The following is a 14,700-nucleotide window of genomic DNA, read 5'->3' as shown; positions in this document are numbered from 1 at the left end:
TGATGTCAGCAGCTATGTCTCTATATATGGAGTTATATGTTGTTCGTGTCCAAATATGGGGCTTGTGAGGTCAGACTTAGTGAGATTCGTCGGTTATCTCCATATATGGAGGGATGTGTTGGTTATCTCCATATCTGGAGATTCAACCTTCAACGATTTTGACATCTTGTTACTAATCTGTCGGTAGATAATGCCGGTCTTATATAAGGGTCATTTGTGTACGGTGTGATGTCATACTGATGTCAGCAGTGTGACAGGAGTTAAGCGACCAACGGTCGCTTATCTCCCGATTAGGGAGTCTTACTGGTAATACATGTTTCCCTTAAAAACCTGCACTATCCACACCTTTCACACAGATTACATTTCTTTGCTAAATAGTTACTATATCGATTTTAAATCATTGAATCGAATCGTATCGTATCACCATGAATGAACCAATATCGTCCATGTATAGTATTGTGAACCATGTATCGTGATATGTATCGAATCGCTATTAAAATGTATCGTTACACCCCTACAGTGAACAATGGCAGAGTCCAGTTATCTAGTGATCAACGAGAAGAGTCTGGACAAGAAGAGCTGGGTGCTGATTGGTGCAGGAGGATTTGGGCAGGTCTATAAAGCCAGACATCTTCAGCGGAGATCAGATGTGGCCGTTAAACTGTTATGTCTTGATGCCGGGTAAGTAAAGGATGCATGCCAGGGGTTGACACTAAGGTTAAACTGTTATGTCTTGATGCCGGGTAAGTAAAGGATACATGCCAGGGGTTGACACTAAGGTTAAACTGTTATGTCTTGATGCCGGGTAAGTAAAGGATACATGCCAGGGGTTGACACTAAGGTTAAACTGTTATGTCTTGATGCCGGGTAAGTAAAGGATACATGCCAGGGGTTGACACTAAGGTTAAACTGTTATGTCTTGATGCCGGGTAAGTAAAGGATACATGCCAGGAGTTGACACTAAGGTTAAACTGTTATGTCTTGATGCCGGGTAAGTAAAGGATACATGCCAGGAGTTGACACTAAGGTTAAACTGTTATGTCTTGATGCCGGGTAAGTAAAGGATACATGCCAGGAGTTGACACTAAGGTTTCAGAGGCACTTGCCTGTCGGGCAGGTACAGGTCATGTTCTACTTGCCCAAAGGTCAAGCCTATACTTGCCGAAAAGTAAATCATCCAGTATAAAATGATTGGTAAGATTTTAATTACCGCTCAATTTAACTCTTATTTCTTTACTTTCTGGAGCTGTGCAATAAAAAATGTCATACCTCAATACCAACAAATCCAAATACCTACATAGCTATCATTGGATGTCTATGGTTTCACACTTGTTATTTTATATTTTTAAGTGTAACAGCACATATATAGGTCAGTGCTCTTATTTTACATATGCAGACGGTTGCGTCCCCTCTATAATGAGCACCTGCCCGGTCGGGCAACCTGAAAGCAAACTTACCTGCCGGGGGAAGGTGGACAAGCCTTAGTGTCAATGCCTGCATGCTGTACAGTCTCTGGTGTTCTTGGACACCTCTTGCACACACAATAGTGTAATTAGTATTATGGTGTGTGAAAACCTACGTTTGATGTATAGCTTGTAGAGATGCGCCGATTGATCGGCGCAGATATCAGATCGGCCGATCAAGGCCATATCGGTTTTGATCGGTGTTTCCATAATTGGATCAAAGCGAGCCGATCAAGGAATCGAAGCGAAAAAGACGTTGACGTTCGATCCACGTGTACGTTGTGCATGCGTGCTTCTGACGAAGGAGTGCTCTGTTCTCCTCTCTCTCGTGTGTGTGTGTGTGTGTGTGTGTGTGTGTGTGTGTGTGTGTGTGTGTGTGTGTGTGTGTGTGTGTGTGTGTGTGTGAGAGAGAGCGTGCGGCTCCATGTTCACCTCCCTCCCCTTCTACACACACATGCACGCTGCACCAGAGGAGAGACAGAGAGAGACTCAAAAGACTTTGTTTTAAACATATTGGTTAGTGGATACACCACTGGAATAATTCATCATAGATCAGAATATAAGTAGCCTACTTCTACCTTTGTAGTCATCTCAAAGTAAAATCCACAATGTTATTCTCCAATTTGCTTGGATTAGAATCCAGAGAAGTGATCACGGTGAATGCGTTTTCAACACTATTGCCAGCCAGCTGTGTTGTTAGGTTAACAAGGCTCGTAGAGAATGACCCTGATTTGACATAGATGTGCGTTTGTGGTGCGTCTCTCTCTCTCTCTCTCTCTCTCTCTCTCTCTCTCTCTCTCTCTCTCTCTCTCTCTCTCTCTCTCTCTCTCTGCGACGTAAGATAACTGCTGTAACGTTGCTGTAAACTTGGTTCCAAAAAACATAATTCCAAAGTCATTGGAGTAGATATGGACAACAGTTGTTGTCGATCTAAAGATAAAGTTTGTAGTTCCCTTATATAGTTTAAAACGGTCATTTCCACAGGAGCTAAGAGTTAGCAGCTAGATGAAAGGAGGATGAAGTGTTGCCATTCAGTTTCTGCAACAGAAACAAGCAAACAGGTCTATAATAAAGTGTTGCCAGATCCTGTTTTTCCCAGCAAAGAGGTCTATAAAAATAAAAATAAAACTGGGGAAGGTCAGTCAAACAGAAATGTTGTCTGAACAGTGGTTTTCAAACATTTTCATGCCAAGAGCAAGGACCCCAAATGTATAATACAGTGTACAGAAAATCTTAAGGGTCTATTTGGCCTATTATTGTTGCTATTAACCATTATAACCAAATAACCTTGAAAATCATTAAGGGTAGACAATATTGCCACTATCTTTATAGGAAAACGTTTTGTTTTTTTCTTTAGGAGGAATTTTCCTAGGACTAAAATGATTTACGATACGATAATATATCCTATTGAGAATCTAATCGAATCATGACCTTGGAATATAAAGTTGATTTGAATTAACATTATACAATGTCAATCTTGTGTAAGGGGAATCATTAAATATATAAATGCTCCTACAGTGACACAATAGAATAATTTATGGATTTCACGCTGTGATCGATCGGTAATATCGGGATTGGCAGATATTGATTACACGCTGTGATTGATCGGTAATATCGGTATCGGCAGATATTGATTCCAGCTGATCGGTGATCGGTATCGGCCCCAAAAAACCTGATCGGAGCATCTCTAATAGCCTGTGCCATACCTGCATAGATACAGTATGTGCACTGCATAGAGTATCTGATGCAAGCGTTTAGACCAGGGTTCCCCAATTAGTTTTCCCCAAGGGCCGAATTATGTCTAGGGTACCAAGCCAAGGGCCACAGCATTGCAGGGGGCAAAGGTGGCGTTCCCGCTAGTCCAGGGACTGCGACAGTTCAGATATCGTCGTTGTTGGGTGAAAATCTTGTATGTCCAAAACCGTTCGTTTTGCATTTATCATTTTAAAAAATATTTAAACTAGTGAAAACAGACAATCTACAAGCACACAACGCTTCGCGGTGCGAGGCGTTGTGTGCTTGTAGATCGGCTGTTTTCACTACTTTTGTGCGACGGCCTTGTATATTTTGCGAAAGAACATACAAATTTGGAGATACGAGTTTCCACCCGACAAAGACAATATACTAGTGTTGTTGCTGCTCTTATACCACCATTATTACTGGGGTTGGTGGGGGCCAGACATAGCCCCCCACGGGCCGCAAATGGGGAACCCTGGTTTAGACCCATGTCTGTTTGTGTTCCACTCAGGGCCGGATCTAGCCTTGAGCACTAGGTGTGGCAAGAAGAAATGATAGGGGGGTCACCTCCAGCCCTTGCCGCAAAGCAAATGGGGGGACAAACCGCCTAAAACACCCAAAATGCATAGAAAACTAAGCATTTTGGCACACTTATACCTTACCTTATATCCTATCAGTTTATCTATCCATATACTTAGTTGTAGCATAACATTTCAAACGGTTTAATATTTTTGACATTTTAGATTTTTGCATGCCATCATGTTTGGTGGGGCAGACAGGGCATTTAGGGGGACATTGCCTCAATTGCCTATGCCTAGATCCGGCCCTGGTTCCAGGCTGGTGTTATTTTGAAAGCATTAGTAAGCTCTGGTTATAGGCTACTGTGGTCCCACTTATTTCTTGAGTTAGAATTTTAGATTAATTTGTTGCATTTGGACTTTGGACTGTAGTTTGCTTACATTAAATACTTCTTATTTGTCTTATTACTATTCTTCAGGTCCAGCTCAGATAAGTACTTGGATCGTGAGTGTGAGCTGATGCGACGGGCAGAGAGCCCCCATGTCATCCAGGTCCTGGGAGTCTTCAGGGGTTGTCTACCATCCGCCCCTGGCATACAGATTGGTCTGGTCATGGAGCTGATGGAGAGAGGATCCGTCGCCTCTTTGCAGGTCAGCTTTTCTCCTTTCATTGATCAACTGAATCATTCAATGATCCAGTGATGTTGAACCATTTAAAAAAAACCTTGAAAATGGTGCTCCTCTGAGCTTTATTCCCTGTAGCCTATACTGTATATATATAACATGTATGTAACGGCATAATGTGACATTGCTCTGTTTACACAATGCTGCTGTACCCTCTACAACTGTGTATATGTTCCCCTTAAAGGACCTACACCATGAATTTTCACTTTTTCTATTTTAAAACCTTTTTTTGGTGTCCCACTGGCACCTTCTATCCTCACAAAGTCCTATTTCTGACAAGTGTGTCTTTCTCTGGTTTTGGGAAGACAGAGATGAGAAGCTCTCAGAACAGTGCTGTTCTGAGAATTGACGCGTGTGACGTCACACACGTTTCTGTTTAAAAAAAAAAAATATATATATATATATATATATTTTTTTTTTTTTTTCAAAAAATTTTTTTTTCAAAACATTTTTTTTTTCTTTGGAAAAACCCCACTAGATGCGCCACTGAGCAAACAGAGGCCGTTTTTGGTATTGCAGCTGGAGAGCCTCATTATAGTAGAGCTAGAACAAACAAAGGAATGGTCAGAGTGTTTGTTGAGGGTTAAAACCTGTCTAAGACTCAATTTTGAGCATATATTTATACAAAAAATATAGTTTTAAAAGCATGGTGTAGGCCCTTTAATCAACTGTTTTTAAGCAGTGGTAAACCGCTCCATAGAGTGGCTGTGCGTGTGTCTGTAGCCACTTATTCCTCAGCGTTTTGCCATAGCAATGTGTGTGTGTGTGTGTGTAGCCTGTATTACATCACCAATTACATCCTAGACCAATATCCTAGTCTGAAGACGTTATGCAAGCACGACCACCGCTCACTTCACATTGGGTGTGATTTTTATTATTTTTACACTTCCTTTTGATTGATTGATTGATTGATTGATTGAAGAATTTATTAGAAGTTTGCAATAGAAAAAGGTACAGTTTCATGACAGTACAAATCACTGGTACAAGGTCAACTAAAAGGAGATCCTAGAAAGTCGAGGCTTATTTTCACAGGAGCCACACTTTAAGTATCTCATATAACATTGAAAGACAGACAGATAGAACATAGTACTTTATCTAGGATAATATCAGTTTCAAAAGCAGAAAAAGAATAGCATCAAATACAAAGGCAGAAAAAAAGGGGTGGGGGGAGCATGGGGGATTTGCTCTCCTTTAAGGCTTGTGGAAGGGCGTTCCACATATTGATGGTATAACAGGAGAACGAGTTAGAGCCTTGTTTAGTGTTAAATCTACGTTGATGATGATTAGTGGAGCTGCCTCTGGTGTTGTGATTGTGAACATCCTTGACCTTTAAGAAGTAGTTTGTCAGGTACATGGGTATCTTAGTGGTGTAGTGTATCTTGTACACCAGTATTTAGTCAGGTACATGGGTACTTAGTGGTGCAGTGTATCTTGTACACCAGTATTTAGTCAGGTACATGGGTATCTAGGAGGTGTAGTGAATCTTGTACACCAGGCCCATTGCAAGATGCTGTACTCTGTCAGCTACTTTGAGCCAACCCACACTTTCGTGGTGGTGATTGGTAAGGTGGGCCCAAGGAGGAAGACCAAGCACGACCCTTTTTTTTTGGGCTGTTTGGAGCTTTAACCTTAAGGCAGCTGGGGCATCGTGATACCAGACAAGGACTCCGTAATCAATGAGGGGCCCAATAAGAGCACCTCCCAGTGTCTTTCGAGATTTAAGAAACAAATTTGTTGGTTGACTTTATTGATTACCTTGGTAGTCATTTTTTCACTGGATAGGTTAGTCTCCAGGATGCAACCCAGGTGGCAGATGTGTTTTTTTTTTCTCTGTCACCTACTTTAATAGTGAAGTTTTCAACTTGGCTGAGTTTCTGACTAGATCCGAAAAGGTGAATTGAGAGTCTGTTGTCATTGAGCCAGGTGCAGATCATGTTTAGTTCACAGGTAAGGGCCTTTTCAACCTGCAATATGTCTCTGCCTGAGAATAGGAGAGCCGAGTCATCCGAGAACAGAAACAGATTGCAGTCACAAGCAGATGACATCTGCAATGTAAACGTATGTTTTCTAATGCCAATAAATCTCCATTGAATTGAATTGAATTGAATTGAGAGAGCCTCTGAAAATAGTGTGATCATTTTGAGGTACAGTAGCCTTTGATTGTTGAAGCCTGAGGGCTCTTTGTGTTCTTAATCTTAATACTTTTACAAACTACTCCTACTGTACTTTTGGAATCATGTTAGCCCACAGGAACAGCATGGTGGCTGACCTTATTTGAAGGATTCGGTCACTGGACTGGACACTACTTATAGTAGTTTGGACTGGACACTACTTATAGTAGTTTGGACTGGACACTACTTATTGTAGTTTGGACTGGACACTACTTATAGTAGTGTGGACTGGACACTACTTATTGTAGTTTGGACTGGACAGTACTTATTGTAGTTTGGACTGGACACTATAGTAGTTTGGACTGGACACTACTTATAGTAGTTTGGACTGGACACTACTTATATTAGTTTGGACTGGACACTACTTATTGTAGTTTGGACTGGACACTACTTATAGTAGTTTGGACTGGACAATACTTATTGTAGTTTGGACTGGACACTACTTATAGTAGTTTGAACTGGACACTACTTATTGTAGTTTGGACTGGACACTACTTGTAGTAGTTTGGACTGGACACTACTTATAGTAGTTTGGACTGGACACTACTTATTGTAGTTTGGACTGGACACTACTTGTAGTAGTTTGGACTGGACACTACTTATTGTAGTTTGGACTGGGCACTACTTATTGTAGTTTGGACTGGACACTACTTATTGTAGTTTGGACTGGACACTACTTATTGTAGTTTGGACTGGACACTACTTATAGTAGTTTGGACTGGACACTACTTATTGTAGTTTGGACTGGACACTACTTATTGTAGTTTGGTCTGGACACTACTTATTGTAGTTTGGACTGGACACTAGTTATTGTAGTTTGGACTGGACACTAGTTATTGTAGTTTGGACTGGACACTACTTATAGTAGTTTGGACTGGACACTACTTATAGTAGTTTGGACTGGACACTACTTATTGTAGTTTGGACTGGACACTACTTATAGTAGTTTGGACTGGACACTACTTGTAGTAGTTTGGACTGGACACTACTTATAGTAGTTTGGACTGGACAATACTTGTAGTAGTTTGGACTGGACACTACTTGTAGTAGTTTGGACTGGACACTACTTATTGTAGTTTGGACTGGACAATACTTATTGTAGTTTGGACTGGACACTACTTATTGTAGTTTGGACTGGACACTACTTATAGTAGTTTGGACTGGACAATACTTATTGTAGTTTGGACTGGACACTACTTATTGTAGTTTGGACTGGACACTACTTATTGTAGTTTGGACTGGACACTACTTATTGTAGTTTGGACTGGACACTACTTATTGTAGTTTGGACTGGACTCTACTTATTGTAGTTTGGACTGGACACCAATTACCTCTCTCTGTCAGAAGAGGGAAATAACAAACATATAGCCTAACATAAGGATTGTATTTGTATCTGTGTTTATGAAACTGTGATTCTGAAACCCCCTTCCTCACCAGAAAAAGCTGAACCACCCTCTACCCTTGTCCCTGGTGTTTCGACTGGCTCACCAAGTGTCTCTGGGCATGGAGCACCTTCACAGTCTGACCCCTCCCATCATCCACAAGGACCTGAAGCCTGACAACGTGCTGCTGGACGCAGACCTGAATGTCAAGGTGATGATGGGTCAAGCATGAATGTCAAGGTGATGATGGGTCAAGCATGAATGTCAAGGTGATGATGGGTAGAGCATGAATGTCAAGGTGATGATGGGTAGAGCATGAATGTCAAGGTGATGATGGGTAGAGCATGAATGTCAAGGTGATGATGGGTCAAGCATGAATGTCAAGGTGATGATGGGTCAAGCATGAATGTCAAGGTGATGATGGGTCAAGCATGAATGTCAAGGTGATGATGGGTAGAGCATGAATGTCAAGGTGATGATGGGTCAATCACGCCAGTCCTTTGTCATTGTTCAAGCTCATATCCATTCAGTTATTGCTTAGATAGATAGATAGATAGATAGATAGATAGATAGATAACGTTATTATAGTGTCACTCCTCAGACCATGCAATTTAAAAACAAGCAGCATATTTCATATAACAGTTTGAGGACCACTCACTAGGAGTTGTGAGACACCTTTAAGTTGACAAAATAAGTTAAAAACATACATTGAAGTACCAACATATAAAAACAGCTACACATTTAAAAACAAAAGAATCAAGCAATACAAAACAAGAAATAAAAATACAAATAGACAGAAAAAGCAAAATAAACAGTGGGGCAGATTTTGATTGATTGGTCCCAGCAAGCAATTCAGGACCTGGACCAATCAGTGACGTCTGGATTGGGGCCAGATCACAGCCCACATGGGGATGATCTTGACGTCATTACCAGGACGTCATATGGACTTTTTAGTTTGACAGGATTATTGTTATTGTTTGTAACGATAGTTCAAATATGAACATATAAGGTTATATTATGGGATATATCTAACTAGTTATGATATTTATCTGGCCTTGAATATCACCTGATTTCAACCAACATAAATCCATATGACGTCCTGGTAATGATGTCAAGATCATCCTCATATGGGCTGTGATCTGGCCTCAATGGAGACATCACTGATTGGTCCAGGTCCTGACCGGTAAAGTATTCAATCAGAAATGTAAAAGAGCACACAAAACCTCAACACGATCTGTGGACATACACATTATGCCTTGCTTATGGAGTTCTGTGAGGGTGGTTGTGTGCTACATATGCTACGTTTACAGGATGTGAGGCCTTTGCTGGTCATGGAAAACTGAATGCACTGAGGTTATTTAAGAACTGAAGGAGAGGAGAGGCTGATTCCAGTCAACTCCGGCTATCTTGTAGAGAAGGTCTATTTCCCCTCTGTGCCAATCACCAGACTAGAATATGGAGATGCTCTCTGTAGACTCACCCACTCTGCACCAGATCCCATGCAGAGTGGACTGGGTTCACACAGCCTCTGCACCAGATCCCATGCAGAGTGGACTGGGTTCACAACAGCCCCTGCACCAGATCCCATGCAGAGTGGACTGAGTTCACAACAGCCCCTGCACCAGATCCCATGCAGAGTGGACTGGGTGCACACAGCCCCTGCACCAGATCCCATGCAGAGTGGACTGGATGCACACAGCCCCTGCACCAGATCCCATGCAGAGTGGACTGGGTGCACACAGCCCCTGCACCAGATTTAGTAGTTGAGTTTTTAGCTTGTAAATGTACACTATTATGCAAGCTTCCTCAACGAAGCAGTGGGATGTACAGAACTCTGCAAACCAAGTGACTGCATAAGATTTACTGCCTACAGTTGAACGGGACTACTTTAACCAGTAAGACATCTTAAGGGTGAGAAGCGACCTCGCCGAGGTCGCACACATGGACGCATCCGCCTGGGTGACAGCAGACTGCTGGGCGAGCACTGGCGCTTTGGCATGGGATCAACTTTGACCCCAAAATAGTCCCCCCAGGAATCCGCGATTCCGCGATCACATAATTTATCGCGGAACTCGCGACCACCCGCGGATTTCGCGGCCATTCGCGGACTTTTCTGACGGCCGCGGAATAACAGTCGCGAGTGGCAGTAGAGCGGCGGGAGTAGTCATTACTACTATTATAAAACGATGTGTACATGGTTTTGCCAGTGGCCACCTCATACAGAGCCTGGGGGAATAGCTTAGCTTCCCTCCTGCTAGTTGCACTGCTGGATGGTCCCACATTCCTGACAGAAACTGTGTCCTGAACTATAGTTCCTCTCTATGCCTGGCAATAACAATGCTAATGCAGAAGAGAATAAATAAATATGACACCCATACTAGGTAGTAGGTAGGCTATCCTCTAAAATGTGGTTACTATGGGCATGGTTTGGATGACAATATAGTCTTTGCAACGGAAAGTAATTATTAAAAACAATAGCAATCAAAAAATAATAGATTTAATATTGGATTTTTATTCTCAAAAATGATTAGTCGATTATTCTAACCACTAATTACAATTAATTGTAGCTATTTCATGAAGGGTTTTACTTGTTTGTTAGAACTATATAATTTTTAGCTTGATAACTGGTCATTTTAGGTAGTTTTTTAATGTCCACGGAATCAAGAAATGTTCTCCGCAGAATTCCGCAGAATCAGGATTGTTCTCCGCGGAATCAAGACTTTTTCTCCGCGGATTCCTGGGGGGACTACCAAAACAATGCACAGACCTGGTTGGTTGTTTAAGTTGGACAAAGTGTGGCCATATTTTCCCAAATGAGCCCTATTCACGCCCCGCCCAATTTCTCAGCAACTTCCTGGTGCTTTGAAGGGGAAACCCTGCTAAAAGCCCATAGAGTTAACACAGAAATTGCTGGACTTAAAGCCAACAAATCATTATTTCGAACGGTAAAGTAAATTATAACGCTTTGTGCCTTTTACTATCTTGTGTTCTTGTTCATGCTAGCCATATTTTATACTTTACTATTCGGAAATTACATTAAATTTGTAATTTCTTTGTTAACTCTATGGGCTTTTAGCAGGGTTTACCCTTCAAAGCGTGACATCAGCACCAGGAAGTTGCTGAGTGGGCGGGGCGTGAATAGGGTGAATATGGAGATTACTGACATCTGACATCATAGATGTTTCATGTTATAAGCCACATGCGACTGACACGATATGACCATATATGGGCATTCCCAGATATGGACTTAATATTGATGACATCAGGGATCTCCATATATGGGCACAAGGACGGAATTAATTTGCAAATGTGACTCGTGTTGCGGTTGGTTGTTTATGTTGGACAAAATGTGGCCATATTGTGGCCAAATATGGATGAGATGGGATGTCATGCACTGTGACGCATATGGGCTTTAATCACATCAGGGATCTCCATATATGGGCATAAATGGGACAAGGATGGAATTAATTTGGAACATCATTGTGTAGTCTGCTATAGGCTATCATTCTGCTGAGTTGGGATGATATTGATGACATCAGGGATCTCCATATATGGGCATACAAGGGACAAGGACGAAATTCATTTGCAACATCATGGTGACAGACATGAGCTGGAGGCTTTCATACTAGTACTAGGGCCACTAGGACGAGGTCGGGCCATGTCTTGGCCGTCTGGCTAGTGATGTATATCGGACCAGTTAACTATATATGGAGACCCCTGGTACCCATATATGGAGACCCCTGGTACCCATATATGGAGATCCATGTACAGTATATGGAGATATGCTGTGAGACCTCAAACATGCTTACTCAGTTATTCGTTATGTGAAAATCCTATGACGTCTATGACATCTGACATCATACACACAATCCCTTTTATGCCCATACTTGGAGATCCCTGTCTGAACCAGCCACACAGATATGGGCTGTCTTCCTATATGGGCATTCCCATATGAAGTCATGTTAGATATGGGCTTAAAATTGATGATATCAGGGATCTCCATATATGGGCATAAAAGAGATTCTGTTCTGGTTCCCATGACATCACAACATACAATCCTTTCATGCCCATACATGGAGATCCCTGTCTGAACCAGCCACACAGACACGGTCTGTCTTCCTCCACAAGGTTGCCTGCCACGATGTCCTTACCTTTTAACGTAGGCGCATGCGCGTCCACCGTGCACAGCGATTCACGGACCGCGTACGTTCTTTTATCATGCCGTGATCAACACTCGAAAACAACAGCACTGGTGTTAATACATGCGTCCATTCATGTGAGCTGGGCTAGCAGCATAAACAAAGGAAGTGATGCGTCAGGTTCTATGTTCCCCACTCTGTTCCCCACCTCACAGCATCAGTTTTAGTGAGGTTAGGGTTAGGGTTAGGGGTAGGGGTAGGTTTAGGTGGTAAGAAAGTGGGGAACATAGAACCTGGGGAACATAGGTACGGTCCCGATGCGTCTATGGACAGGCTACAGGGGGTGGTTGTCCCACCCCGTTCCCGGTCCAGGGAACATCCGTATCCTGTTCCAACGGCTGTACGGACTCTAGGACGAAAACAAAAATGGCGGATCGGCGATCATTCTTTTAATTGTTTCTTAGCGATTAAAGCATATTAAATCGTGAGTTAAAGCGTGATGTCAGAGCAGCAAACCCATAGACCACGCTTGACACTGTCAGGGGAACCGTAGTGTCAGGGGGTACCCTGAGCTGTGACGGTTCTGATAGTAAACTAAGTAGCGACCTACGGTCACAATGAAACCTGTTAACCCTTATAACAAGGTGGCTTTCACATAAAAAAGACAGGTTTGCCCCACTGGTGATTGTAAACATACAGAAAGCTATCAGAGAATAGGAGAGATGCATTGCATAATGCTTACTATATCATCATTCACTCTTGCTCTCTCTCTTCCACTTGTCTGCATGTCTCTCGTCCTCCGTCTCTGTTTCCTTTATGTTCTCTCCATCCAGATCACTGACTTTGGTCTTTCCAAGTTGGACAACTGTTCCACGTCTGCTAAAAGCAAGGGGGCGGGGACGACCAGCTACATGCCTCCAGAGGCCTTAAGCGACGTTTCATACAAATCCACCGCCTCCTTTGATGTCTACAGGTATTCATCATCTTCTGTTTCTGTATCTAATTACATTCATTGAATCAACTGCCTCCTGTGCCCTGTGAATAACTGTGTAGAAGGATTATGGCACTGCAACCAACTCAGACTGTTCACGCTTTTTTAAACAAAAGAAATAAAGATTATGTCAATACACAGGGCTGGATTAACACCTCAGAGGGCCCCTGGGCACTGAAGCGCCAAGGGGCCCCTGTGCCCGCGCAAAATGTTTTGTAGGCATGTAGGTCCAATATAACATCTGCAGCAGCAGTTGGCTCAGCGCGGCCCGGCGGAGTTTTAATCAGTTGACTTGACCTTCATGAAATATTGTACATTGTACTTAACACACAATCAGCACTTTTCAGCAGCATTCTCACAGCAATTGTTTCAGTTGGTGGTGGACATCATTTACTTCATTCAGATTAAAAATTGCATAACCCAGCATCGGCAACTCGGCAAGTGAAACAAATGCTTTGTGTAAGGTAATTGCTGACGTTGCTTATTTCTCTCGTTTTATTTTAGCTTTGGGATACTTCTGTGTTCCATCGTGAAGGGGAAAGAACCATATGGCAAGTCATTTTCTCTCTTTATTTGTTCTTGCTTTTTCCTTTGTCTTCAGTTCTCTCACACGCATTGCCTCTGACTCACATATGGCACTCTTTGGCTTAAAGGACTAGTTCCAAATGCAATTGGGTCCCCATCCGGAATCGATTGGGATACATTTATTCTAATCAAATTATTGTCTTCGGAATGCGACAAAAAACTAAAAGATATTATTGAACTCAAGTCTCCATAGCATGAGTAATCAGTAGAGGAAAAAAATGTAATTGTGGGGGTGAACTAGTCCTTTATGTTAATTCAACAATAGCAATAAACACGTAATTTGACAAGTACCTATTCTCCTATGGATTACTAAGTATTCTCCTCTCATCTCCTCCCATCATCTACCCTCCACTTCTCTCAGAAACCGCCCCCGCCATCATACAGTTTCAGATCCCTAGGGGACAAAGGCCGTCCCTGGAAGAGGTTGACCTAGAGCAGGCCCCGGGACTGGGGGATCTGGTCAAACTCATGGAGAGGTGCTGGCACCAAGAACCAAAGAAAAGACCTCTTTTTCCAGGTGAGAACGCCGACATGCAACAACCATCACTTGGATGGAAATCGTTGAATCGCTTTAGCCCTCCAATCTTTTGTAATATTATTGCTCGACACAATTGTGTGATGTTTAAAGTTTGTGTGGTTGAGCATGTTGAAGTAGTAACAGGCAAACAAGTTGTAAAATGTTCTCCATATTTAGGCTCTCCATTGACATGTACAAACGTCTCAAATAATGTATAGAAGCCTGCGATTTTCAAAGGAGCGAAACATTTTATTCTCTCTCCCAATGAGCCCACTGCTAAAAGTACACCAGAGCAGTCAGTAAATGCAATCTGGTAAAAACAGTGCCTATAAATTGAGTAACAGATCTGTGTGAAACAGAGCAGAGGTTCTGCTCTGGCCTCCAGGGAGTTTGCATGTTTCACGCCGAACGGCCCAGCAGTGCCGGAGAGGGGCTGGCTAATCTCAGTCTAGCCTTCGGCAGAACAGAGGTGGAATGGATCAGTAGCTATGGATAGAGAAATCACCTGCAGTC

At 42.4% G+C, this 14,700-nt stretch overlaps 1 protein-coding gene across 1 annotated transcript; it reads left to right on the top strand.

Moving 5' to 3' along the window:
* Positions 1 to 526: 526 nt before the first annotated feature.
* On the top strand, positions 527 to 13,710 carry LOC308280102 (ankyrin repeat and protein kinase domain-containing protein 1-like; the record flags this gene model as incomplete). Its single annotated transcript, XM_080720365.1, has 5 exons — positions 527 to 681; positions 4,198 to 4,369; positions 8,011 to 8,166; positions 12,928 to 13,067; positions 13,590 to 13,710. The coding sequence occupies 5 exons, from the start codon at positions 527 to 529 to the stop codon at positions 13,708 to 13,710; spliced, it is 744 nt and encodes a 247-aa protein (XP_080576491.1).
* Positions 13,711 to 14,700: the final 990 nt, after the last annotated feature.

The sequence above is a fragment of the Nannobrachium achirus genome (assembly GCF_963921795.1).
Source record: "Nannobrachium achirus genome assembly, chromosome: 24".
Taxonomy (NCBI): domain Eukaryota; kingdom Metazoa; phylum Chordata; class Actinopteri; order Myctophiformes; family Myctophidae; genus Nannobrachium; species Nannobrachium achirus.
This window is presented reverse-complemented; position numbering and strand designations above follow the sequence as displayed.